This window comes from Solea solea, chromosome 2, assembly GCF_958295425.1.
Source record: "Solea solea chromosome 2, fSolSol10.1, whole genome shotgun sequence".
Classification (NCBI taxonomy): domain Eukaryota; kingdom Metazoa; phylum Chordata; class Actinopteri; order Pleuronectiformes; family Soleidae; genus Solea; species Solea solea.
The window spans coordinates 22,421,591-22,448,999 of NC_081135.1; the positions used below are offsets into that span (position 1 = coordinate 22,421,591).

Consider the following 27,409-nt stretch of genomic DNA (forward strand, 5'->3'; position numbering starts at 1 on the left):
AAGAAAAGAAAGACCAGTGCTTGCACTGTTGCACTATTCATCATTGGTGGATTAGTTTATTTGGATGGTGGTTGCATTCAAATTTCTTATTTCTCGTTATTTATATATCTGTGGTGTATTTCCTTACATTTTTACACTGCAAATAGTTTATTCCTATGGGGAAACAGCTCATGGTTCATTCCTGTTAACATGTAGACTGAAATAATATCTTAAATTTTCTGTGATACTGTGATATTATTCTCAATAAAGTTTAAAAGAAGAATCATTATTATTATTTTATTTTTTAAAGACATAGTTCTGACCTAAGCCAAACAGCAAGTCACCACTTCCTCCTCTGTGCCTCCTCCACAAGCACAAATAGAAGCACAGAAAAACATGAAGCTCAGTCTCTGTGTTGTGTAAAGTGTAAATTCACACCATTCAAGGAACACGGCTGTCAATGCAGAGGTGTTATTTTCCTGTGATACATTTCCTATATGCATTTCATATGATGAATTCATATTTATTACTTGACTGACTGAAATGAAACTTGTTTCAACTACATTATTGTCAGCAGTAACCAAACATGACTTATTTTTCTTGTTTTTCCCCTTTTCTTCATCATTATTATTACTTCATTTTGTTCTGACACATAGTTCTGAGCTAAGCTGAACAGCAACTCACCACTTCCTCCTCTCTGTGCCTCCTCCACAAGCACAAATAAAACAAGCAGAGAAAAACATGAAGCTCAGTCTCTGTGTTGTGGTCGTCATGTTTCATAGAAATCAAGCAGCTCTGCTCTCCATTCAGCTCCTAGCTGTGTGTCATGTCCGTGCAGGTATGGTAAAGATTTGTGTTTTTGATATTGTTGCATGTTTCTCTGCAGATGTTGCCACGTATTTCCTGGTGACACTGACTCGTCGTCGTTGTTGTTGTTGTTTTTCAGTGTCAGATAATCATGTACAGGTACAAGTGGTCAGAGGAGACCCCGTCATCTTCAACTGCAACATATCGGCGGGAAACGTAACACAAATTAACTGGACCAAAGGCAAATTTTTTTTTGCCCTTAGGATCTCAGTAAAATCCACTTTTTCAAATTTCACCTACCACAACGTGACAATAGACCCTTGCTGTCTTTCAAACCTGAGTATTTTGAATGCTCACCATGAAGACACAGGACTTTACAAATGTGAGTTAACCTACAAACATGGTATAACGACTACTACATGGAATTTAACTGTGCTTGAGAAACATAAAGGTAAGTACAACACAAAGCAAAGCTAATTATTGCTACACCAGCCTTACAGTTCATAAGATCAAACTGTCTGCTACCTGAATTTATTTTATTCCTGACTGTTTTGTTTCCCCCAGAAAACACCCTACCTCTTCAGCTTTGGATTTTAATTTCCATACTTGCACCTGTGATTGGATTGTTTCTGTGTGGCATCACTGCCGCTGTCACATGCTACGGGTGAGTCAGATTGTATTTGGTGTTGTGCGTATAAGTTGCCATCATCATAAAAGTTAAGGCCTGTGTGTGTGTGTGTGTGTGTGTGTGTGTGTGTGTGCATCCGCTTTAAAATCACCTCTGCTTTTCACTGACGTCTTCTATTTGTGATCACTGATTGTCGTTGGCTAATTACATTGTAAAGCATATAATGAACTTCACTCTGTTACTGAATGGTTTTAACATTGTACAATATTTATATATCAAGTACTCCTTATTCATATCATCACCAAAATCTAAGAATTCTCTGACAAATCCATCAAAATTTCAACTTTTTGAGTTATACTACAGAAACATGCAGCCAAAAGCATGGCCAGCTGCTTGTCAAAGGTAATAATCAAAAGCAAAGTTTACATCCTATAATGATAAAACATTTAAAGCAGCATTTAGATGGAAAGAATTATTTTTATTTTAGTACATTTTACTGACTTCTTCCACTGCTGCTCTCGTGCCATGTCATGCAAATGCTTTTACATGAAACTATTTTAACTTGCTTTAACACATAAAATAATGTTGGGGACAAAAATGTGTATCATAATTTGTCACATTTTTTTTCTCAGAAGAAGCAAATGCTTGGCCACAACGTCAAAAAAGAAACTCGACTTTGACAGCAGGACCCACAGTTGTGCCCAGTTTCATGTTCAGTCAGGAGGAGAGGTCAGAATAACCTTAAATTATACCTCAAATATTTCATGTTCATATCTCTCCTCTCCCCACAGCCTCTGCTATTGCCTGTGTCTGATTTTGATCTATGTTTTTTTTCCAGTCTCTAGAGGTGACAACCCCTCAACACCAAAGTTGTGCAGAATACAATCGAAGCACAAGATGCAGTCAGAATTGGAGCCTCTACTACGCCGATGTTCAGGTTAAGGCTGAATAAATATTACAAGAGATCATGTGTAGAAAGTACAAGAGAGATGATGATGGTGATGATTCAAAATAAATGAATCCAGCAAAGAGAATGAAAGTTTGTTTTACTAAAACAGAACATTAAGTGTTTTTGTTCAAAAGCTTGTTGTGACACAAAACCAGTGATTGTGATTATTGTGAGAAACTGTGATTGAGATATGCTTTGTGATATCGGAGAGGGATGGTCATGTTTACATCTTTATGCTCATTTTCATTCTGAAAAACATATTTAAAATGATTACTGTGTGATATTTGTGAGAAACAAAGATATTCTCTTCAGTCTGTGGAATAAGACATGTACAGATCAAGACAATAATTCATCTAAAATGATATTTTGACACATATTGAGGCTTTAAAGTAACATTTTTACTTCAATTACTGTTTAAGAGTCAAAGCTTCAAGTAAAACTTGATTTCTATAATTCACCATAGTTTACTTTAAATTTGAAGTGTACAGAAGTCATAATTATGTGCCCTTTATAATGAATGACTGTAAGATATTGACATTGAAGGTCAAATTGTTTTCTGCTTCTCATGCCCATGTTTGACTTGAAGTTGTGATTGTTTGATATTTGATCAAGAATGCTGATTTTGTTTTTTCTCATTTCTGTGTTTTACACATAGACCATATAAAGAGCAAAAAGAATCTTTTTAAATAGTGACACTGCTGGTTGTGAAAAGAATTTGATTTATAACATCAGTAAACATTTTCCTAAAGCTTTAATGGTTTCACTCACTAGGTTCAGGTGTTTCTTCAATAGAACATGACGTCATTTTGTTATTGTTTGACACACATGAGTGGACACCAGTGTGATTGACAGTTGTATGGTCCATGAGGTGCCTGGCTGCAGGTGATGTCTGTGAATATGCTGTAGCAAAGGCTCAAATCAAGGGTTCAAAACAAGAGTTCAAGTTTTTATGGGTGATATCGTGACTAGGTGTTCCTTGATTTTGCACCTGTTCTTTCATGTTAACATGTCTGCAAAGAGGCTTATGTATGTAGTTGTGTAAGACGCCAGCAGATGGAGGCAAAGACTGTTATAAATGCTGAAAGTATAGCACAAAGGATGATTTGTGAAATGATTTTAAGGTTGTGTTGTGACAAATGTTTTTGATGGAAATCCTCAATGCCTGGGTGACTACAAAACCCTTTAATTTGTGTATTTTTTTTGCATGAGGCCAATAACTATTAGTAATCTGGTTGCGTTCAAATGTCTTATTTCTCATTAAATGTATCTGTGGTGTATGTCCTTACATGTTTACATTTTCAAATGGTGTATTCCCATATTAAGGGACCACGGTTCATTCCTGTTATTTTCTATCTATCTGTGATACATTTTCAATCAAGTTTAAAAGAAGGCAGTATGTTGTTGTTCCGGAGTAAACCTACTGTCGCGAGACCTCTCGCGAGCTGCTATAGTCAGTATAAACTGCTGTCTGGCATGGCCGTTGTTTTTTCAAGTCATCCTTCTATTTTCGAGACTATCTTTGTCAGTGTCCCTTTCGTCCATTTTACGGGATTAAATGAATGAATGGAGACATATCCCGTGTTTGTGTAAACATGGTCACGGTAAGTTGAATTACATGTCATTTAGCAGACGCTTTTATCCAAAGCGACTTACAATGAAAACGAGTACAGTCAGCGAGGAATGGTGGAATCGAACCTGCGAACCACTGCGACCATGATGTTTTTCGCACATAGGGTACCGGTCTTAACCACTGAGCCACTCCACCTAATGAGATGAATGAACATCTCATTAGCTGCCTTTCCTTAAATAATAATACTAATAACAATAATAATAATAAGGAGAAGAAGAAGTGTAGAGCCGGGTCCTGGAATGGAAGCGAGCCAGCCAGAGGGTGCGCAGTTTTATCCATGGTCCTCGACCTGCGGCATCACCGACCCTGCCGCTGTAGTCTGTGGGGTAGGCGTCTGTTCTCCGGAGACGCCTGACAGAAATCAAGCCTAACCGTGCCGGACTACTCAACAATCCTAAAAACGTGGGTTAATTTCCAACAACCAACAGGAGTCTGGTGTAAATTCACAAGTCACTCTTGCGTGCGTGCCACAGTTACCACAGTTTCACGCTGCGGTTAAGTACGTAGCCTACTGTTTTTTTTACGTCGCGTACGTCCGGTTATACCAGGCAAATTGTAATTTAGCCAATAGCGACTTTCCTTACTGCGGAGTTAGTGCTTGCATGGCCGTTGGTTTTATCATGCTTCTGTTTTCGGGACCACCTTTGTCAGTGTCGTCCATTTTACAGGACTAAATGACTGAATGGAGACATATCCCGTGTTTGTGTCCCACGGGAGCACCTGTGGCTTTCCACCGGCGTCCTCGTTTCCCATGAGGTGCACCAGGATACTAACGCTGACATTAGTCTTCTTGTTCCTGGACACATATGGTCATGGTAAGATGAAACATCTCATTACCTACCTTTCAATAACCTTAAATAACAATAACAGCAGCAACTGTCGCTATTAATATAGTACAGTAATAATTATAGGACTAGCAGTAATACTGATAGGTATTTTTGTATATATATATATATATATATATATATATATATATATACACACACACACATACTACTGGTCTCGTTCTTAATTACTTTATTTATATGTATATATATATATATATAAAGTAGGTAAGAACGAGACCAGTAGTACTTTGTAGACCGAACAGTATAAAGTAGTTGCTTGAGGTATCAGGATTAGAGGTGAGCGACTACGAGAAAGTCAAAATAATTGTTGCTTCTTCTTGTTGCTGCCTCTCGCGTAACCTGCTGATGTGTTTTGTGTGTTAGGGCTTTATACACAACAAGGAGAACTAAAATGCCCAACTCCAAATTAGGTTAAAAAAAAAAAATAATAATAAAACGCTCTCAAGGACAAAGGCAGACGAACAACAAAAACGCTCACATAGGGGATCAAAATCTATACTCAAAAACGTAACTTTTACTTGGTGATGTGGTTCTTGGACGACAGGACTGTAAAGCAAGACATCCAGAAACAAACTACACAAGACAAGGGAAACAAGGACTATTTAGGTAGGGGAACACACGTGAAACCAATGACAAAACTAACACAAAGGGAGGAAGTCAGGATTTGAAGATGGAGGGAAAAGATGAATTCAAAATAAAACAGTAAGTGCATGACAAGACTGGAGAATGAGTGACTTTATCTAAACATAAAGAGACACAAATGACCAACATAAACTAATCAAGACAACAGCATTGACATATTTGACGAGACATAACTTTGTGTGTCTGTATGGACTGGTATAAGCTGCAGATGAATTGTCCATGTTGGGATCAATAAAGTTCTGAATATATTCTGGCAGCAGGAGTATAAATATGCACCCTCAGTGGCAGGACTTCGGTCAAGTGAGCCGTCATTCGTTTTTAAGTGCGCCCTTGTAGTCGAATTTACGGTCGACTGAGTATGTCAGCGCTTGTTTCATACCGAGCAAATCGGTTTTCAAAATAAGACGTTACTAATCAAAGTGCAATCAATCGTGCTGATTTTAAGACATTGGGTCACATTGTCTTAAAAATATTGACATTTTTTCCCTAATTTATTTAGATTTTTACTGTACAATAAAATAACTTTGGCCCATAAGTTCTGACAATGGTTGGTACAGTTGACCTCAGGGGCATGCTGACTACTCCCTCAGTCATTATCAAACCTTTTTACAGTATAATTTTTGAGAAATGAATCCTCAAAGTTGTCTCTTCTTATTCTCAGAATAAGGCAGAAAACTCAATTTTTACTGTACAATAAAATCACTGTGGCCCGTAAGTTCTGACAGTGGTTGGTACAGTTGACCTCAGGGGCATGCTGACTACTACCTCACTTATTATCAAACATTTTTACTGTATAATTTTTGAGAAATGATTCCTCAAAATCATCTTTTTTTATTCTCAGAATAAGGCAGAAAACTCAATTTTTCTGTACAATAAAATCACTTTGGCCCATAAGTTCTGACAGTGGTTGGCACAGTTGACCTCAGGAGCATGCTGACTACTCCCTCACTTATTATCAAACATTTTTACTGTATCATTTTTGAGAAATGAGGCATCAAAAGTTGTCCTTTTTTACTTTTTGATGCTTAATTTGTAGTCGTCAGCATGCTCCTGAGATCAATTGTGTCAACCATTGTCAGAACTTATGGGCCAATGTGTTGTTATTGTACAGTTAAAATCTAAATAAATTAGGGAAAATATTTAGTTCAATAGCTTCTGGACAATGTGACCCAATGTCTTGAAATCAGCATGATTGATTGCCTTTGTATTAATAACGTTTTATTTTGAAAACCGGAAGTGATCTCGCCGGTATCAAACTAGCGCTGCTTCTCAGCCGACTCCCAGCATTCACCGTAAGTTCGACTGCACGGGCGCACTTAAAAACGAATGACGGCTCACTTGACCGCAGTGTGGCAGGATATATTAAAATATATAGTTGCCTCTATTTTCTGCACAATGAGGTGCCATTACATGAGATATGCATCTTACACAGTAGAGCTGCAGTACCATAATTAGTGGCCATAAAAACTCCCTAGGCTGAAACTGTTCTACTGTAAGTTGTAATCATTGTGTGTTTTTACTTTCAGCTGTCCAGGTGATTGGAGGAAACCGGACTGCAGTCCAAGGAGGGACAATTGTCTTACATTCCAACATAATTGACACCACAGAGACCCTCTTCAAAATTTCATGGAAGAGGGCTACCCAAGGAGAACTTCTGAATAACAATCTCTTTATGATTGTGCCCGTAAATGGAGGAGTGGTGGACAATGGGCACAAAGATGGTCGATTTAAATTCATTGGGAACTTAAAACAGAACAATGGATCTCTCCGGTTATCAAACGTCACATTGCTGGATGAAGGGGTGTACACATGCATCTTCACTCTTTTCCCGAGTGGAAATCACAAGACGGAGATACTTCTAAAAGTGCTAGGTTAAATCTAACATTTCATTTCGATATTTTGTGTGTGATAGTGGGAGAGGAAGAGGTACAGTATTTGCTACCGTCTTCCTCAGATGTTAACTATGTTGTTCATTAATCCCCCAGTGCCTCCAGTCACAGAGGTAAAAGACGATCTTCCTGTTTTGGGTGATAAAGAAATTTCCCTTGCTACCTGCTTGGCTGCTGGTTCCAGGCCTCCAGCAGAGGTGAGGTGGCTCACCGGTACTCTCACACAAAAACTGAGGTCAACAACCGACTACATCCAACATGAAAATGGTACGACTACCACAGTCAGCTACCTGATAGGTGAACCTACCAGAGAAATCTACCAACATGTGGTCCACTGTGTCATCACCAGTCCGGCTTTGTCGAAAGAGGAGACAATACCATTCACCCTACAGATCTACTGTGAGTATACATTTGCATTTACTCCTCTACCTCAGTTACTCATGAAGTGTATCTTTCTTTTTCTTTCATTTGGGCCATCCAGTGCTGATTTTGATGTACTGTACATCAGTTAAATCATTTGTCAATAATATAACAAAAAACTGCTCTCAAAGAAAGACTTGTTTCATGACAATTCAATATTTTAAAAGCCATGCACACCACTAGTCATGGAAATATCTGTGTACCTCACATTTGGATGGTAACTCTATGCAGCTATTTTTCTATCGCTCATCTTTCATACCTATTCACACGCTGCCGGCACAGCCATCAGGAGCAAGGTGGGGTAAGGTTGATTATTTATGCATCTTCATGTATGAGATTTTTTCTTTGAAATAAAGACTTTGCAGACTTTGCACACACAGACACAGCTACCAAAAACAATACTTCACTCCCGGAGTAATTAGTGTACACAGCAGGGGTGTAAGAAAATAGTGATATACTAAAATACTGGGATATATCATGATGGGATACTGTATCGATTCATCAAAGTGTCGTATCGATGGGCAACTATCGAAGGGGTGGAGTGGCTCAGTGGTTAAGACTGGTACCCTGTGTGCGAAAGACACCATGGTCGCAAGTTTGACTCCGCCCCTGGCTGATTGTACTCAATTCCATTGTAAGTCACTTTGGATAAAAGTGTCTGCTAAATGTAATGAAATATTTTTTACAATTACACATGCGCTTCCATTCATACTAAAATAGTGATCCATGTCAGTTACTTGTTCAAGATACTGTATTGTGTGTGGGAAATTTCTCATTTGTATTTCAATGTATTTGAGTGCTGAGTTGTACACGTGTGGCTACTCACAGACTTCCTGACATAACCTCATGCAAGTTTCCATAGTCTTCATTGTGGGCGAATGATGAAATTTATGTCATGCAGACCCTAGTGAACCTCTGTACATGGGTGGACACAGAAAGTATCAGTTAACATGGGATTATTCTTCATTATTTTGATAATATTACTACTTTCTCAGGCACAGCAACAACACAGCTGGTTCTCTCTTTCTCTTGTTTGCAGTTTCACCCAGGGAAGTGAACATCAACTCCACGTCCAAAGACTCATTTCAGTGTGTGACTGAAGCCAACCCAAGTGCAAAAATTACCTGGAGCAGGTACAGTTGTTAAAATAACCAACACCTAAAAGTCAAAATATCTAAAGAAGAAAAGTCCTGTTGAGGTGCAACTGCTCTTGAAAGTTACATGAAGGGAGGGACATTGTGGGGGAAGGGAGTTTCCAAAGCTGGTCAACTATACAGCAGGCGTTTCTGAATGTGTGTTCTGAAGAGCACAAACTTAGAAAATGTATCATTTCAATTCATTCAACTCTCTGCGTATTTCTCAACAGTTTGAAACATGCCACTGCTGTGAAACTGCACGTCACTTTGTTTTGTTTGTCTGTTTCAGACCTGGTCAACCGTGGCCTCAATCTGCTGTCGACGTACACGGGGCCACGCTACAGTTTTCAAGCATGAACTCTGACCTGAATGGCCTCTACCAGTGTGAAGTGTCTAACTTACATGGACGTGACCGTGCTTATGTGTTTGTGCATGTGACTTCAGGTGAGGTCTTGTTCTGCTTTGACTCCGTCATGAATGTGAAGTTAATCAAAACTGCTCAAATCGTTCCTGCCAGGACAAGAGAGTAGAACATTCTACCAAGATTTAGCTGCATGTTCTTTGAACACACTCAGTATCGCCAGATACAGCCACATTTTTCCAGGAGGGCAAAACAATTATGGAAAAGAACTAATAGAGATTTTTCTGCTAGATATTGCGATCGTGTTTTTTGATTCACAATATTTTATGGGTCGAGCTTCAATTCAACTGTTAGTGTGTTATAGATTTACAATGTGATGAAGCATTACAGCATGAGCTACAATTAAAATATTTACCACTCCATATTCTAATGCAAGGATGATAATGTTGCTTCCAGCACGTATGATTAACACAAGTACATTTTAGGATCTTCTCTGACAGTAAAACAAACACCTTGGGCCAGATGTGTTGCATGAGGCTTTTCCTAAATTGCAGCCTTTGTTTTATGTTTCTTGAGTTGTTTGAGATTACAATACCTTTTAATTTTCATCAGCTCTAAGTTTCCAAGCAAAAACAAAAAACTGCTCAAAAACAATGAGAACAGACACAAAACTGTGGCCTACCTCAGTATTTAGTTCACTACTTCACCACTAAACTGCTATGATAATTTAACTTCATACTTAAAAGCAGTGCAGCTGCAGAAAGACAAGAGAGCGCTTGCATTTCTGCAGAACAGGCCTTCAAACGACTGAAAATCACTGAATACTCTGTATCGATTGATTTCAACAGCATTATGGACTGTTTAAGGTACAATGTTGTTTCCTACTCTGGTCTATGTTCTTTTATATTTTGCTTACTTTTGGCATCATGGCCGGTGTCTTGCTGCTGATGCTTACTGCAGTGCACTTCCTGTTTAAAATAAAATCAGACAGTCCACGGTCAAAAACGGTGTCTGGCAGTCACTAATAGCCAATCAACTGATGACAATGATTAATTGGAAATGTGAATTTGACAGTGACCCATAAAATGTATGTTTGAAAACCACCAAAAACACTCTTAAAGAAATTTCCCTTTTTGTCTATTTGGTCCAAACACCATCACTTCTGTCTTCCTTTCATTAAAATTCAAAATGTTCAAAGCCATCTGAGCTTTAATATCCTTAAGACATACAAGAAGTGATTTGGCCGGGTAGGCAGCCTTTGTACAGAAATCTGACTGTCATCAGTGGAGGGAGATCTAAGAATGCAATCCAAAGGAAGTAAATAAAGTGATAAAGTGAAAAAAGCAGGGGCCCTAAAAGTGAGCCCCGTGGGACTCCGCATAAGATGGTAGCAGATGAGGATTACGTAGCTGTTTTTAAGAAGAAACCTCTTCATAAGAACAGTGTATTTCAGTATGTTAAAGAAGGTCCGAACAAGTTTTAGGCGCGGCCACAAAGCTTTTGCTTATTACGCTATGCTCCTTACAGCCTCGGACTCTAATATATTGTCCCTTAAAGTGATATGACCTAAAGGTGTCATTCACAGATGAAGATGAGGGGGCAGAATTCTTAGAAATGGGAAAAAAATGTCAAGGGAACTGCAAACTGTGACTTAACCAATTCATAATACTGAATAGAATCTATTGGACGCCATCCAGGCTGCACAGGGTTGATTTGGTTGACAACTCGGAATGTTGGAGGTGTCGGGACAAAAATGGTACTCTAGTTCACATGCTCTGGAGTTGCCCCAAAATTCCGGCATTTTGGTCTTCCCTACATCCCCACGTAGAGAAAATTATCGACCAGAATATCCCATTCACCCCTACTCTGTTTATTTTGGGTGACCCCTCTCCGCCTCATACTGTACTGTGAGTACTGTACCTAGAAACAGGCAAGGTTGTAAACGCAAGGGTTCTGTGCATCCCTGTTTCTTTTTATTATTAAATTTTTTGTATGTGTACTTGCTGATGGATATGTTTGTATGTTTACATTTTCTGAAAAACCAATAAACTACCAATCATAAAAAAGAAGAAACCTCTTCATAAGAACAGTGTATGTCAGTATTTCCTATTTCTTGTGTTCTGTCTCCCTACAGGAACCTGCTGGGCCTGTTGGACTTTATTTGGTATTTTGTTTTTCCTGATTGTCACTGCAGCTGTGGTGTGGTGCCTTCTTAAATATGGGATACTTCAAAGGTACTAAATACACCAGTACTGTATCTGTATGAAGTTCTCTTGTGGTTTATAATTGATTGTGTTTTGTCCAGGATAATTGAGGGTATACGTGAGAGGATGAAGATGAATGTCCCAAGCAGTTCCAGTGGATCTGGAAGTTTAGCAGATGAACTAGAGTTAGAGCCAATGAGATCGGTAAAATCTGTTTGATATTTAATTTGGTGCAGCTCAATTTATGTTGCAGCTATAATTTCAGAATAGTTGCTCTACTGTTTTTTGCTGCAGTTTTTACAATATTACAACAGTTTCATTGCATATATTTTTTTAAAATAAGCCTCGGTACCATTGTATTAATCAGTGTTTTGAATTATTTGTTGCAGGACTAACTTTGGCTTTCAATGAACAACAAGATCATCGACGTTTGAACTAAAGGTGATTCACAGGCATTACTAACCTTTGAACTGTTTATTTTCTCATTGTCTTCACAGACATCTTTAACACCTCACTGAGCCAGGCTGTTGTCCCCACCTGCCTGACATGATAACAATGATTTTGTTATATATTCCACCATCGACAATATCGACTCATTGTTACTTTCATTATTCTTCCAGATGTCCACATTAATGTGTGTCCACAGGAGACTCTGTCATGTTCACTTGCAACATAACTGTTGAAGGCATTCTACAAATCAACTGGACCAAAGACAGATTTGTGTTTGCTCACAGAACAGACGAAGATCAGACTTTTTTCCACCTTCGACTCTCGCAGAGTGAGAATAGACCAGTGGCGTGCACAGACTTTTTGGGCAGGGGCGAAAAGAAAAAAAGAGGGTGCGTACAGTGCATTCTCATCACTGAAGAGGGCACTACGTTCCACGTGTAGATGCCATTTCCTGTATTCTAGTGCATTTTAACACCATATTTTTTTCCCGTCTGCTACTAGCCTTATCAACAAGGCCCGGAGCCCCCCCCGACACGCTGACTCCTCACACTCCTCCTCTGCCTCTACATGTCACATTATCATTACATCCTTTTTATGCATTACATTAACATCATTACTGTGAACTTTTGCACCTGGTGAATATTTCACTGTTACTCACTTACTGCCCAGCTGTACTGCTTTTTACTGCTCTTCTGTAGTGCTCTTTTTCATCTTTTTAAAAACAAAACAAAAAAAAAAACATTTATATACTGTGTATATATACGTATACTGTTTCAATTAATTTTTTTTTCACACAATTTTGTATGCTTGTTATGCACCAATGACACCAGAACAAATTCCTTGTATGTGCAAATCATACTTGGCAATAAAGCTCTTCTGATATTAGCACCAGATAATCCTGGTTCTGTGAGAAAACTGGTTCTGTGAGATATAGTTATGTCATTCTAGATCAAAAAAAGGGCCTGACGTCTTCTGGAGTTTTGTGTGTTTTATTCACACAAAAGGAGTTTTGGGGGTGGAGTGGCTCAGTGGTTAAGACTACCTGTGGTTAAGACCCTGTTGGACCGGCAAATTGGTGCAACAGTGAAGTCTAGCTTCTTTCACCTGAGGCAGCTGGCAAAGGTGAAGCCTTTTCTTGCACATAAGCACTTTGAAGCAATAATCCACGCCTTTATTACATCTCGGCTGGATTACTGCAATGCACTCTACCTTGGAGTCAGCCAGTCCTCCCTCACACGTCTCCAGTTGGTCCAGAACACTGCTGCTCGCCTCTTAACTGGGGCGCGTAAGAGCACATTACTCCTATCCTGGCCTCCCTGCACTGGCTGCCTGTGCATTTTAGAGTCCATTTTAAGATTCTTTTATTTGTTTTTAAATCTTTAAATGGTCTCGCCCCGCTTTACCTCTCTGAGCTTCTCCATCCCTACGCTCCTGCTCGGTGTCTCAGGTCAGCTGACCAGCTGCTCCTGGAGGTACCGAGGTCTAAGCGGAAGCTCAGAGGGGAAAGAGCCTTTTCCATTGCCGGTCCCAAACTTTGGAACGTCCTCCCGCTCCACATTAGACAAGCCCCCTCACTGTCCATTTTTAAAACTCATCTTAAAACCCATTTTTATTCCTTGGCTTTCAAATCAGCATGAGACTCTGCTCTTGTTTTTAGTGTTTTATTGTTTTTATTCTCTTAATATCTCTATTGTTTTATTGTTTTTTTATTGTTTGAACATTCTTGTTGTTTTATTGTTTTTATTGTTTTAGTATTTTTATTGCTTTACTTTTTGTTTTATTTCTTTTCATGTACAGCACTTTGTCTCAGCTACGGCTCCTTAAAGCGCTTTATAAATAAAGTTGAGTTGAGTTGAGTTGTGCAAAGACTTCATGGTCGCAAGTTCAACTCCACCCCTGGCAGGTTGTACTCAATTCCCTTGTAAGTCTTATAAGTCTTGGGGGAACATTATAGACTGTGTTCTAACAGACACACACTACGCGATTGCAAACTAGAGAAGCCGGCTACAACTTTACAACCTCCATCACAACCACAGATAAATGCAGCCAAAAACATGGCCCGCTGCATGGCAAAGGTAAAAACAAAAAGTACAGAATTATTTTATCGTAGTGCATCTTTATTGACTTCTTCCACTACTGCTCTCATGCCATGTCATGCAAATGCATGATATTGATATTGTGATATAGTGTGATACCTGTTAATGCAAAGAATGGTTAACAACTTTATTCATATTTATATGAATTGGTTTTCTTTTGTCCCTCAAGTTGTTTCATAGCTTAAGTTTTTGTAGTGGATAACAACATGCATGTAGCTACACATGGGGATTTTATTATTTGCTGTAACAACTCTTAATCCTCCATGCCTGGGCACCTATAAAACCCCTTTAATTTTCTTAATTAGTGTTTTTTGCTGAGTTTTGTATGAGGGCAATTGCTTTGGTAATTACAGTCAGCAGGTGCCGCATGTAAGTTGTCTATTTGAGGTGTTAAATTATTTGGAACAGATATTTAAAATAAATAAATTAAAAAAAGAAAGAAAAGAATAAGAAAGGCCAGTGCTTGCACAGTTGCACTATTCATCATTGGTGGATTAGTTTATTTGGATGGTGGTTGCATTCAAATTTCTTATTTCTCGTTATTTATATATCTGTGGTGTATTTCCTTACATTTTTACACTTCAAATAGTTTATTCCTATAGGGAAGTAGCTCATGGTTCATTCCTGTTAACATGTAGACTGAAATAATATCTTTCTGTATCTGTAATACTGTGATATTATTCTCAATAAAGTTTAAAAGAAGAATCATTATTATTATTTTATTTTGTTCAAACACATAGTTCTGAGCTAAGCCAAACAGCAAGTCACCACTTCCTTCTCTCTGTGCCTCCTCCACAAGCACAAATAAAAGCATAGAAAAACATGAAGCTCAGTCTCTGTGTTGTGTAAAGTGTAAAGTCACACCATTCAAGGAACACAACTGTCAATGCAGAGGTGTTATTTTCCTGTGATACATTTCCTATATGCATTTCATATAATGAATTCATATTTATTACTTGACTGACTGAAATGAAACTTGTTTCAACTACATTATTGTCAGCAGTAACCAAACATGACTTATTTTTCTTGTTTTTCCCCTTTTCTTAATCATTATTATTACTTCATTTTGTTCTGACACATAGTTCTGAGCTAAGCTGAACAGCAACTCACCACTTCCTCCTCTGTGTGCCTCCTCCACAAGCACAAATAAAACAAGCAGAGAAAAACATGAAGCTCAGTCTCTGTGTTGTGGTCGTCATGTTTCATAGAAATCAAGCAGCTCTGCTCTCCATTCAGCTCCTAGCTGTGTGTCATGTCCGTGCAGGTATGGTAAAGATTTGTGTTTTTGATATTGTTGCATGTTTCTCTGCAGATGTTGCCACGTATTTCCTGGTGACACTGACTCGTCGTTGTTGTCGTTGTTGTTTTTCAGCGTCAGATAATCATGTACAGGTACAGGTGGTCAGAGGAGACCCCGTCATCTTCAACTGCAACATATCGGCGGGAAACTTAACACAAATTAACTGGACCAAAGGCAATTTCTTTTTGCCCGTAGGATCTCAGTAAAATCCACTTTTTCAAATTTCACCTACCACAACGTGACAATAGAACCTTGCTGTCTTTCAAACCTGACTATTTTGAATGCTCAGCATGAAGACACAGGACTTTACAAATGTGAGTTAACCTACAAACATGGTATAACGACTACTACATGGAATTTAACTGTGCTTGAGAAACATAAAGGTAAGTACAACACAAAGCAACGCTAATTATTGCTACACCAGCCTTACAGTTCATAAGATCAAACTGTCTGCTACCTGAATTTATTTTATTCCTGACTGTTTTGTTTCCCCCAGAAAACACCCTACCTCTTCAGCTTTGGATTTTGATTTCCATACTTGCACCTGTGATTGGATTGTTTCTGTGTGGCATCACTGCCGCTGTCACATGCTACGGGTGAGTGAGATTGTATTTGGTGTTGTGTGTATAGTTTGCCATCATTATAAAAGTTAAGGCATGTGTGTGTGTGTGTGTGTGCATCCGCTTTAAAATCACCTCTGCTTTCACTGACGCCTTCTATTTGTGATCACTGATTGTCGTTGGCTAATTACATTGTAAAGCATATAATGAACTTCACTCTGTTACTGAATGGTTTTAACATTGTACAATATTTATATATCAAGTACTCCTTATTCATATCATCACCAAAATCTAAGAATTCTCTGACAAATCCATCAAAATTTCAACTTTTTGAGTTATACTACAGAAACATGCAGCCAAAAGCATGGCCAGCTGCTTGACAAAGGTAATAATCAAAAGCAAAGTTTACATCCTATAATGATAAAACATTTAAAGCAGCATTTAGATGGAAAGAATTATTTTTATTTTAGTACATTTTACTGACTTCTTCCACTGCTGCTCTCGTGCCATGTCATGCAAATGCTTTTACATGAAACTATTTTAACTTGCTTTAACACATAAAATAATGTTGGGGACAAAAATGTGTATCATAATTTGTCACATTTTTTTCTCAGAAGAAGCAAATGCTTGGCCACAACGTCAAAAAAGAAACTCGACTTTGACAGCAGGACCCACAGTTGTGCCCAGTTTCATGTTCAGTCAGGAGGAGAGGTCAGAATAACCTTAAATTATACCTCAAATATTTCATGTTCATATCTCTCCTCCCCCCACAGCCTCTGCTATTGCCTGTGTCTGATTTTGATCTATGTTTTTTTTCCAGTCTCTAGAGGTGACAACCCCTCAACACCAAAGTTGTGCAGAATACAATCGAAGCACAAGATGCAGTCAGAATTGGAGCCTCTACTACGCCGATGTTCAGGTTAAGGCTGAATAAATATTACAAGAGATCATGTGTAGAAAGTACAAGAGAGATGATGATGATGATTCAAAATAAATGAATCCAGCAAAGAGAATGAAAGTTTGTTTTTCTAAAACAGAACATTAAGTGTTTTTGTTCAAAAGCTTGTTGACACAAAACCAGTGATTGTGATTATTGTGAGAAACTGTGATTGAGATATGCTTTGTGATATCGGAGAGGGATGGTCATGTTTACATCTTTATGCTCATTTTCATTCTGAAAAACATATTTAAAATGATTACTGTGTGATATTTGTGAGAAACAAAGATATTCTCTTCAGTCTGTGGAATAAGACATGTACAGATCAAGACAATAATTCATCTAAAATGATATTTTGACACACATTGAGGCTTTAAAGTAACATTTTTACTTCAATTACGGTTTAAGAGTCAAAGCTTCAAGTAAAACTTGATTTCTATAATTCACCATAGTTTACTTTAAATTGAAAGTGTACAGAAGTCATAATTATGTGCCCTTTATAATGAATGACTGTAAGATATTGACATTGAAGGTCAAATTGTTTTCTGCTTCTCATGCCCATGTTTGACTTGAAGTTGTGATTGTTTGATATTTGATCAAGAATGCTGATTTTGTTTTTTCTCATTTCTGTGTTTTACACATAGACCATATAAAGAGCAAAAAGAATCTTTTTAAATAGTGACACTGCTGGTTGTGAAAAGAACTTGATTTATAACATCAGTAAACATTTTCCTAAAGAGTTAATGGTTTCACTCACTAGGTTCAGGTGTTTCTTCAATAGAACATGACGTCATTTTGTTATTGTTTGACACACATGAGTGGACACCAGTGTGATTGACAGTTGTATGGTCCATGAGGTGCCTGGCTGCAGGTGATGTCTGTGAATATGCTGTAGCAAAGGCTCAAATCAAGGGTTCAAAACAAGAGTTCAAGTTCTTATGGGTGATATCGTGACTAGGTGTTCCTTGATTTTGCACCTGTTCTTTCATGTTAAAATGTCTGCAAAGAGGCTTATGTATGTAGTTGTGTAAGACGCCAGCAGATGGAGGCAAAGACTGTTATAAATGCTGAAAGTATAGCACAAAGGATGATTTGTGAAATGATTTTAAGGTTGTGTTGTGACAAATGTTTTTGATGGAAATCCTCAATGCCTGGGTGACTACAAAACCCTTTAATTTGTGTATTTTGCTGTGGGTTTTTTTTGCATGAGGGCAATAACTATTAGTAATCTGGTTGCGTTCAAATTTCTCCCATATTAGGGATCACGGTTCATTCCTGTTATTTTCTATCTATCTGTGATACATTTTCAATCAAGTTTAAAAGAAGGCAGTATGTTGTTGTTCCGTTGTAAACCTACTGTCGCGAGAGGCAGCATGAATGCAACCTCTCGCGAGCTGCTATAGTCAGTATAAACTACTGTCTGGCATGGCCGTTGTTTTTTCAAGTCATCCTTCTATTTTCGAGACTATCTTTGTCAGTGTCGGGAATTCCCTGTCGTCCATTTTACGGGATTAAATGAATGAATGGAGACATATCCCGTGTTTGTGTAAAAATGGTGACGGTAAGTTGAATGAACATCTCATTAGCTGCCTTTCCTTAAATAATAATACTAATTGTGATATTGTCAATATATCAAAAATAAGGAAGCTGGTTTCTTCTCTGGAACCACTTTTATTATCAGCACAGGTACATACAACTAGTCATGGCGGAGGGCAGCTTCACACAGATAGTCAAGTACAACAACAACGGGAACACACCCTCTCACCGCCCCCTACTGGCTCTGGGGGGTAGTGATATCTTTAAGCTCACTTTACCACATCCCTCCCTTCTTAAATTTAAACTATTCCTTAGTTCACATTCACAACAATAATCACAAAAAACTGGTTCAAACAAAACCCAAAACAACAGTTGTGAAACTTTCAATTACTCTGATACAACCTTGAACATTCCTGTATAACATACCTGTTATTTCCACAAAGTACACCACTGTTAATCCTTTCCTCCCCCCCTTTCCCTTTTTTTTTTTTTTTTTATATATATATCCACTCACTGAACAAAGTCCTTCATGTACGCTGGTGGTTTCCTGATCCTGTGAGAACGGAACAAAGGTGTTGGAGTACCAGCAGGCGTACTGCTCACTTGCTCCTGCTCCGTTGTAGGCAAGACTCTGTCTCCTTCTTGCCCAGGACCTGTGTCTTGTCCTAGCATTTTTGGCAGTGGTGTGGGTGGCCCACACTCCTCCCCTGGCACCGGCTCTGGACTCAGAACTGACAGCTCCGACTCCTGTCTGCTCAACAGTTGATCCACGTGTCGTCTGACCAGCTTTCCATCTCCTAGCAACACTGTGTAGGAAACTGGTCCTGTAGTATCATGTATCAGCCCTGGTACCCATTTTGGTCCATATCCATAGTTCTTTGTGTAGATGGACTCTCCTGCCACAAAGTTGCGTTCTTTAGCATGTTTGTCGTGATATGCTTTCTGACTAGTTTGTTTTGCTTCCACCTTTTTTTTAAGATCTGGGTGTATGAGATCAAGTGTACATCTCAATTTTCTACCCATTAACATCTCAGCGGGTGACAGTCCAGTTGTTGACTGCGGAGTGATACGATAGCTAAACAGTGCCCTATTTAACTTTGTCTCCACTGTATCACCACTACTCTTTTTCATGAGCTCTTTGAAAGTTTGTACCGCTCGTTCAGCTAACCCGTTAGATGATGGGTGATACGGTGCTGATGTGACATGTGTTACTCCATTTCGTGTCATGAACTCTCTGGTTTGTTCACTGACAAAACACTGTGCATTATCTGAGACAATCATCTCTGGAATACCATGTGTGCTAAAACTGTTCCTAAGACAGTTTATTGTGGTTGCTGACGTAGATGAAGTTACTGGGTAGACATCTAACCATTTTGAATGAGCATCCACAATTACTAAGAACATTTTCCCCATGAAAGGCCCTGCATAATCTATGTGTAGTCTTCTCCATGGCTTTTCCGGCCACTCCCAGGGGTGGAGAGGTGCACAGGCAGGTGCCTTTCTGTGTTCCTGACATGTGTGGCATGTCTTTACCTTTTTCTCAATGTCTATGTCCATATTGGGCCACCACATGTAGCCTCTGGCCAGTCCTTTCATGCGGCTCATGCCTGGGTGTGACTGATGTAATTGCTCCATCAGAGGAGATTGTCCTTTCTCCGGGATCACGATGCGAGCTCCCCACAACACACAGCCATCCTGTACACTGAGCTCATGTTGTCTCTGTCTGTAAGGCATATAGTTACTGTCCACATTATCAGGCCATCCTCTGAGAACATACTCACGGACTCTTGAGAGGATAGGATCCCTAGTTGTCCAGTACCGTAGCTGTTCTGATGTTGTCAGGGGGCTCTGTTCCCGGTCCAGCATCAGTACATGTTCCTCTGGTTCTGTCTCCTTGGGTTTCTCTGGCAGAGGGAGTCGACTGAGAGCATCAGCATTACCATGGTCTTTACCTGCCCTGTAAAATATGACATACTCATATGCTCTCAACAGCACAGCCCATCGCATTATTCTTTGCGACGCCATCTGTGGGACCGCTTTCATCTCGTTAAATAAACTTATCAATGGCTTATGATCTGTACAAATCACAAACTTTCTACCATACAGATACTTATGAAAATACTGCACTCCAAAAATGACTGCTAATCCCTCTTTATCAATTTGGGAATAGTTCTTCTCAGCAGCGGTGAGTGTGCGTGAGGCAAACCCTATAGGTTTCTCATCACCATCTGTCATACGGTGAGCTAGTACCGCTCCAACTCCATATGGAGAGGCATCACAGGAAAGTATCAGTTCTTTCTTCTCATCATAATGCACTAACACACTGCTTGATTGTAAGAGCTCTTTTGACTCTTTGAAAGCTTTTTCTTGTTCTTGCCCCCATACCCATATTTCATCTTTTCGGAGTAACTTATGCATAGGTGCTAGTACATTAGACAAATTAGGCAGAAACTTATTATAAAAGTTCAACAGTCCCAAATAAGCTTTAAGCTCAGTCACTGATGTAGGTGCGGGAGCCTCCTGCACTGCTTTCACCTTGGCTGGCAGTGGGTGCAACCCTGTCTTGTCCACTTTGTGTCCCAAAAATGTCACTTCAGTCTCCATGAACTGACACTTACTCCTTTTTAAGCGTAGTCCAGCATTTTGGAGTCGTTGCAGCACTTGATCCAATGTCTGTAGATGATCTTTGTCATTCTTTCCAGTCAGAATGATGTCATCAAGGTATACAGCCACATTCTCGATTCCTTGTAGCACACCCTCCATCGTGCGCTGGAATATAGCTGGGCTGGAGCTCACACCAAAGGGTAGTCTTGTGTATGTGAAAAGTCCCTTGTGTGTATTCACTGTGACGTATCTTCTTGAATCTTCATCTAATACTATCTGTTGATATGCATGGCTCATGTCTAACTTGGTGTATTTCTCCCCCCCAGTAAGACAAGCTATCATATCCTCCATTCTAGGAATGGGGTACTGCTCAATTGGTGACACTTTGTTCACCGTTATCTTATAGTCCCCACAAATTCTGACTCTGGAGTCTGGTTTTAGAACTGGTACTATGGGCGCTGCCCAGTCTGAGAATTTCACTGGTTCAATGATTTTCTCCTCTAAGAGCCTCTCTAGTTCTTGCTCTACTTTCTTTTTCATCGCGAAAGGAACAGACCTTGGCTTGTAGAAGCAGGGCTTCGCATCACTAGCTACATGTATCTTTGCTGCAAAGCCTTTCAACGTCCCTAGCTCATCTTTAAATACTGTGTCATGTCTCAAAAGTACTTCTTGTAATAGTTCTTCTCGGTCTTCTACCTTATGTACAGTTTTCCAATCCATCTTGAGAGCTTTCATCCACCCTCGCCCCAGTAAACTGGTCCCTGAACCTTTGACGACCACTACTGCTAACATCTTAGCACTGCCTTCATGTTCCACTTTGACCTTTGCTGCTCCTAACACTGGTACTACATGACCACCATATGTTTTCAGTTTTATCTTGCACTGGAGCAACCTTGGTTTTTTACCACTACGGAATAACCTGTAAAATGCCTTCTCTGACATTATTGTATAGCCACAGCCTGTGTCTACTTCATAGGTTACATCCTGTCCATTTACTGTCAACACTTGTCTTATTGGTTCTTCTCTGGGAATGACTATTTCTTCCTGCATGTTGTGTATGGTAATTCTGCTATCTTTGATGTGGTACATAGTGAAAACTTCCTCCTTATCACTATCCTCCCCTTCCTCCTGCATGAAATTAGCCCTTTTGTTAAATTTTCCTGTCACCTCTTGTGTCTGCATAGTCTTCCCTTTCCCCATGTCCTTCATTCTGCAAGCCCTTTTTATGTGTCCCACTTTCCCGCAGTTATGACACTTTTCTTTGGCAAACCTGCAGTTCATTGCCAAGTGGTTGTCTCCCTTGCATCTGTAGCATGTCCTCACATCCTGCTGCGTCCTGGCGTGGACATCATTCACCTTGTGCACCGACCCCGATGCTCGGTTCCATTTTGCCTGTTCTCTGGCTCCCTGCAAATCCACCATGTCTCTGTTCGCCGCCTCCATTGCCTGCGCCACCTTCAATGCCTTGTCAAAGGTTAACTTGTCTTCCGACAGCAGCTTCCGCTGTATGCCGTCATCATTTATGCCGCAAACGAGCCGGTCCCTCAACATCACCGTCAGCGTATCTCTGAAATTACAGTCCTGCGCGAGCTTTCTCAGCTCCGCCACATAGTCACTAACACTTTCCTCTGGTTTCCTGTTCCTTGTATTAAATTTCCACCTCTGCATTATCTCGCTGGTCTTCGGGTGAAAATGATTTTTTAACAACTCTACCAGATCCTCATAGGAGCGCTCTCCTGGCTTATCCGGGCTTAGTAGGTTCCTCATCAGGGCATAGGTCTGTGGTCCCACGCAGCTCAGTAGCACAGCTCTTCTCCGTTCCGCCTCCTTTATATCATTTGCGACAAAAAAATGGTCCAAAACCTCACAGTACTCTTCCCACGTCTGCGAATTGTTGTCAAACGGCGCCACCGCGCCCACCATTGCCGCCATTTTTCTTCACTAGCTCTTCTTAGCTAGCAAAACACGACAGGACCATCAACGACTTTGCTTACTTGCCCCGCAGCAGACCGGCGCTTGACTTCACGGTGCTTTTATCCTCGTCGCCATATGTGATATTGTCAATATATCAAAAATAAGGAAGCTGGTTTCTTCTCTGGAACCACTTTTATTATCAGCACAGGTACATACAACTAGTCATGGCGGAGGGCAGCTTCACACAGATAGTCAAGTACAACAACAACGGGAACACACCCTCTCACCGCCCCCTACTGGCTCTGGGGGGTAGTGATATCTTTAAGCTCACTTTACCACACTAATAACAACAATAATAATAATAATAATAATAATAATAATAATAAGGAGAAGAAGAAGTGTAGAGCCGGGTCCTGGAATGGAAGCGAGCCAGCCAGAGGGTGCGCAGTTTTATCCATGGTCCTCGACCTGCGGCATCACCGACCCCGCAGCTGTAGTCTGTGGGGTAGGCGTCTGTTCTCCGGAGACGCCTGACAGAAATCAAGCCTAACCGTGCCGAACTACTCAACAATCCTAAAAACGTGGGTTAATGTCCAACAACCAACAGGAGTCTGGTGTAAATTCACAAGTCACTCTTGCGTGCGTGCCACAGTTACCACAGTTTCACGCTGCGGTTAAGTAGGTAGCCTACTGTTTTTTTTACGTCGCGTACGTCCGGTTATACCAGGCAAATTGTCATTTAGCCAATAGCGACTTTCCTTACTGCGGAGTTAGTGCTTGCATGGCCGTTGGTTTTATCATGCTTCTGTTTTCGGGACCACCTTTGTAAGTGTCGTCCATTTAACAGGATTAAATGACTGAATGGAGACATATCCCGTGTTTGTGTCCCACGGGAGCACCTGTGGCTTTCCACCGGCGTCCTCGTTTCCCATGAGGTGCACCAGGATACTAACGCTGACATTAGTCTTCTTGTTCCTGGACACATATGGTCATGGTAAGATGAAACATCTCATTAGCTACCTTTCAATAACCTTAAATAACAATAACAGCAGCAACTGTCGTTATTAATATAGTACAGTAATAATTATAGGACTAGCAGTAATACTGCTATGTATATATGTGTATGTATATATATATGTGTGTGTATGTATGTGTGTATATATGTGTATATGTATGTATGTATATACATATGTATATATGTGTATGTATATATATGTATGTGTAGTATGTATGCATATATATGTGTGTATATATATGTGTGTATATATATATATGTTTTAAACACAGAAGAACAACAAAAACCCTCACATAGGGGATCAAAATCTATACTCAAAAATGTAACTTTTACTTGGTGATGTGGTTCTTGGACGACAGGACTGTAAAGCAAGACATCCAGAAACAAACTACACAAGACAAGGGAAACAAGGACTATTTAGGTAGGGGAACACAGGTGAAACCAATGACAAAACTAACACAAAGGGAGGAAGTCAGGATTTGAAGATGGAGGGAAAAGATGAATTCAAAATAAAACAGTAAGTGCATGACAAGACTGGAGAATGAGTGACTTTATCTAAACATAAAGAGACACAATTGACCAACATAAACTAATCAAGAAAACAGGAAACGCTAATCATGATTACATTACATACAGCATTGACATATTTGACGAGACATAACTTTGTGTGTCTGTATGGACTGGTATAAGCTGCAAATGAATTGCCCATGTTGGGATCAATAAAGTTCTGAATATATTCTGGCAGCAGGAGTATAAATATGCACCCTCAGTGGCAGGATATATTAAATATATAGTTGCCTCTCTTTCCTGCACAATGAGGTGCCATTACATGAGATATGCATCTTACACAGTAGAGCTGCAGTACCATAATTAGTGGCCATAAAAAATCCATAGGCTGAAACTGTTCTACTGTAAGTTGTAAACATTGTGTGTTTCTACTTTCAGCTGTCCAGGTGATTGGAGGAAACCGGACTGCAGTCCAAGGAGGGAATATTGTCTTACATTCCAACATAATTGACACCACAGAGACCCTCTTCAAAATTTCATGGAAGAGGGCTACCCAAGGAGAAGTTCTGAATAAAAACCTCTTTATGATTGTGCCCATAAATGGAAGAGTGGTGGACAATGGGCACAAAGATGGTCGATTTAAATTCATTGGGAACTTAAAACAGAACGATGGATCTCTCCGGTTATCAAACGTCACATTGCTGGATGAAGGGGTCTACACATGCATCTTCACTCTTTTCCCGAGTGGAAATCACAAGACGGAGATACCTCTAAAAGTGCTAGGTTAAATCTAACATTTCATTCCAATATTTTGTGTGTGATAGTGGGAGAGGAAGAGGTAGAGTATTTGCTACCGTCTTGCTCAGATGTTAACTATTTTGTTCATTAATCCCCCAGTGCCTCCTGTCACAGATGTAAAAGACGATCTTCCTGTTTTGGGTGATAAAGAAATTTCCCTTGCTACCTGCTTGGCTGCTGGTTCCAGGCCTCCAGCAGAGGTGAGGTGGCTCACCGGTACTCTCACACAAAAACTGAGGTCAACAACCGACTACATCCAACATGAAAATGGTACGACTACCACAGTCAGCTACCTGATAGGTGAACCTACCAGAGAAATATACCAACATGTGGTCCACTGTGTCATCACCTGTCTTTCATACCTATTCACACGCTGCAGGCACAGCCATCAGGAGCCAGGTGGGGTAAGGTTGATTATTTATGCATCTTCATGTATGAGATTTTTTCTTTGAAAAAAAGACATGGCAGACTTTGCACACAAAGACACAGCTACCAAAAACAATACTTCACTCCCGGAGTAATTAGTGTACACAGCAGGGGTGTAAGAAAATAGTGATATACTAAAATACTGTGATATATCATTAAGGGATACTGTATCGATTCATCAAAGTGTCGTATCGATGGGCAACTATCGAAGGGGTGTAGTGGCTCAGTGGTTAAGACTGGTACCCTGTGTGCGAAAGACACCATGGTTGCAATGGTCGCAAGTTCGACTCCGCCCCTGGCTGATTGTACTCAATTCCATTGTAAGTCGCTTTGGATAAAAGTGTCTGCTAAATGTAATGAAATATTTTTTACAATTTCACATGCGCTTCCATTCATACTAAAATAATGATCCACGTCAGTTACTTGTTCAAGGTACTGTATGTGTGTGGGAAATATTTCATTGTATTTGAGTGCTGAGTTGTACACGTGTGGCTACTCACAGACTTCCTGACATAACCTCATGCAAGTTTCCATAGTCTTCATTGTGGGCGAATGATGAAATTTATGTCATGCAGACCCTAGTGAACCTCTGTACATGGGTGGACACAGAAAGTATCAGTTAACATGGGATTATTCTTCATTATTTTGATAATATTACTACTTTCTCAGGCACAGCAACAACACAGCTGGTTCTCTCTTTCTCTTGTTTGCAGTTTCACCCAGGGAAGTGAACATCAACACCACGTCCAAAGACTCATTTCAGTGTGTGACTGAAGCCAACCCAAGTGCAAAAATTACCTGGAGCAGGTACAGTTGTTAAAATAACCAACACCACAAAGTCAAAATATCTAAAGAAGAAAAGTCCTGTTGAGGTGCAACTGCTCTTGAAAGTTACATGAAGGGAGGGACATTGTGGGTGAAGGGAGTTTCCAAAGCTGGTCAACTATACAGCAGGCGTTTCTGAATGTGTGTTCTGAAGAGCACAAACTTAGAAAATGTATCATTTCAATTCATTCAACTCTCTGCGTATTTCTCAACAGTTTGAAACATGCCACTGCTGTGAAACTGCACGTCACTTTGTTTTGTTTGTCTGTTTCAGACCTGGTCAACCGTGGCCTCAATCTGCTGTCCACGTACACGGGGCCACGCTACAGTTTTCAAGCATGAACTCTGACCTGAATGGCCTCTACCAGTGTGAAGTGTCTAACTTACATGGACGTGACCGTGCTTATGTGTTTGTGCATGTGACTTCAGGTGAGGTCTTGCTCTGCTTTGACTCCGTCATGAATGTGAAGTTAATCAAAACTGCTCAAATCGTTCCTGCCAGGACAAGAGAGTAGAACATTCTACCAAGATTTAGCTCCATGTTCTTTGAACACAGTCAGTATCGCCAGATACAGCCACATTTTTCCAGGAGGGCAAAACAATTACGGAAAAGAACTAATAGAGATTTTTCTGCTAGATATTGTGATCGTGTTTTTTGATTCACAATATTTTATGGGTCGAGCTTCAATTCAACTGTTAGTGTGTTATAGATTGACAATGTGATGAAGCATTACAGCATGAGCTACAATTAAAATATTTACCACTCCATATTCTAATGCAAGGATGATAATGTTGCTTCCATATATGCATTTCATGTAATGAATTCATATTTATTACTTGACTGAGTGAAATGAAACGTGTTTTAACCACATTATTGTCAGCAGTAACCAAACATGACTTATTCTTCTTGTTTTTCCCCTTTTCTTAATCATTATTATTACTTCATTT

The 27,409-nt window shown here is 39.8% G+C and overlaps 4 protein-coding genes and 1 long non-coding RNA gene across 7 annotated transcripts in view; 4 read left to right on the forward strand and 1 right to left on the reverse strand.

Annotated features, from left to right (window-relative positions):
• Window positions 1-959: 959 nt before the first annotated feature.
• Window positions 960-3,640, forward strand: LOC131455304 (uncharacterized). The gene is made up of 4 exons (XR_009239788.1): window positions 960-1,237; window positions 1,351-1,450; window positions 2,047-2,143; window positions 2,253-3,640. It is a non-coding gene; the product is annotated as an uncharacterized LOC131455304 (long non-coding RNA).
• Window positions 3,641-3,844: 204 nt separating this feature from the next.
• On the forward strand, window positions 3,845-26,803 carry LOC131455450 (nectin-1-like). Its single transcript, XM_058623078.1, has 5 exons — window positions 3,845-3,964; window positions 23,738-23,884; window positions 24,851-25,195; window positions 25,310-25,609; window positions 26,736-26,803. Exons 2-5 carry the CDS (start codon window positions 23,752-23,754, stop codon window positions 26,801-26,803), a joined length of 846 nt encoding a protein of 281 aa, XP_058479061.1. The 5' UTR covers window positions 3,845-3,964; window positions 23,738-23,751.
• On the forward strand, window positions 4,565-13,857 carry LOC131453656 (nectin-3-like protein). Of its 3 annotated transcripts, XR_009238375.1 has the most exons (10): window positions 4,565-4,808; window positions 7,010-7,354; window positions 7,469-7,771; window positions 8,832-8,925; window positions 9,218-9,372; window positions 11,424-11,523; window positions 11,595-11,697; window positions 11,883-11,934; window positions 12,114-13,274; window positions 13,404-13,857. XR_009238375.1 is itself a non-coding variant. In XM_058622490.1 (9 exons), the coding sequence occupies exons 1-8, from the start codon at window positions 4,676-4,678 to the stop codon at window positions 11,886-11,888; spliced, it is 1,239 nt and encodes a 412-aa protein (XP_058478473.1). In that variant the 5' UTR covers window positions 4,565-4,675; the 3' UTR covers window positions 11,889-11,934; window positions 12,114-13,857. The 3 variants fall into 3 exon arrangements, 1 of the variants encoding a protein (XP_058478473.1); XM_058622490.1 differs by having other exon boundaries at window positions 12,114-13,857; XR_009238389.1 differs by lacking the exon at window positions 7,010-7,354 and having other exon boundaries at window positions 4,569-4,808.
• Window positions 18,237-27,409, forward strand: part of LOC131453620 (nectin-3-like protein) — a 38,909-nt gene continuing 29,736 nt past the window's right edge. Inside the window, exon 1 of the mRNA XM_058622487.1 lies at window positions 18,237-18,397. The gene's annotated coding sequence lies outside the window, so the exon portion shown is untranslated. The remainder of the gene's footprint in view (window positions 18,398-27,409) is intronic.
• LOC131455448 (uncharacterized) lies at window positions 18,883-22,908 on the reverse strand. The gene is made up of 2 exons (XM_058623076.1): window positions 19,906-22,908; window positions 18,883-19,338 (listed from the first exon to the last, which is right to left on the reverse strand). Exons 1-2 carry the CDS (start codon window positions 22,906-22,908, stop codon window positions 18,883-18,885), a joined length of 3,459 nt encoding a protein of 1,152 aa, XP_058479059.1.

Coding starts and splice junctions, on each gene's coding strand:
- LOC131453656 (XM_058622490.1), top strand. CDS start 4,676: ATGGAGACATATCCCGTGTTTGTGTCCCACGGGAGCACCTGTGGCTTT. Junction 9,373..11,423: donor GTTTGTGCATGTGACTTCAG/GTGAGGTCTTGT, acceptor GTCTCCCTACAG/GAACCTGCTGGGCCTGTTGG. Junction 11,524..11,594: donor AAATATGGGATACTTCAAAG/GTACTAAATACA, acceptor TGTTTTGTCCAG/GATAATTGAGGGTATACGTG.
- LOC131455450 (XM_058623078.1), top strand. CDS start 23,752: ATGGAGACATATCCCGTGTTTGTGTCCCACGGGAGCACCTGTGGCTTT. Junction 23,885..24,850: donor CCTGGACACATATGGTCATG/GTAAGATGAAAC, acceptor TTCTACTTTCAG/CTGTCCAGGTGATTGGAGGA. Junction 25,610..26,735: donor GCACAGCCATCAGGAGCCAG/GTGGGGTAAGGT, acceptor TGTCTGTTTCAG/ACCTGGTCAACCGTGGCCTC.
- LOC131455448 (XM_058623076.1), bottom strand. CDS start 22,908: ATGGCGGCAATGGTGGGCGCGGTGGCGCCGTTTGACAACAATTCGCAG. Junction 19,339..19,905: donor ACATAGACATTGAGAAAAAG/GTAAAGACATGC, acceptor CTTAAAAAAAAG/GTGGAAGCAAAACAAACTAG.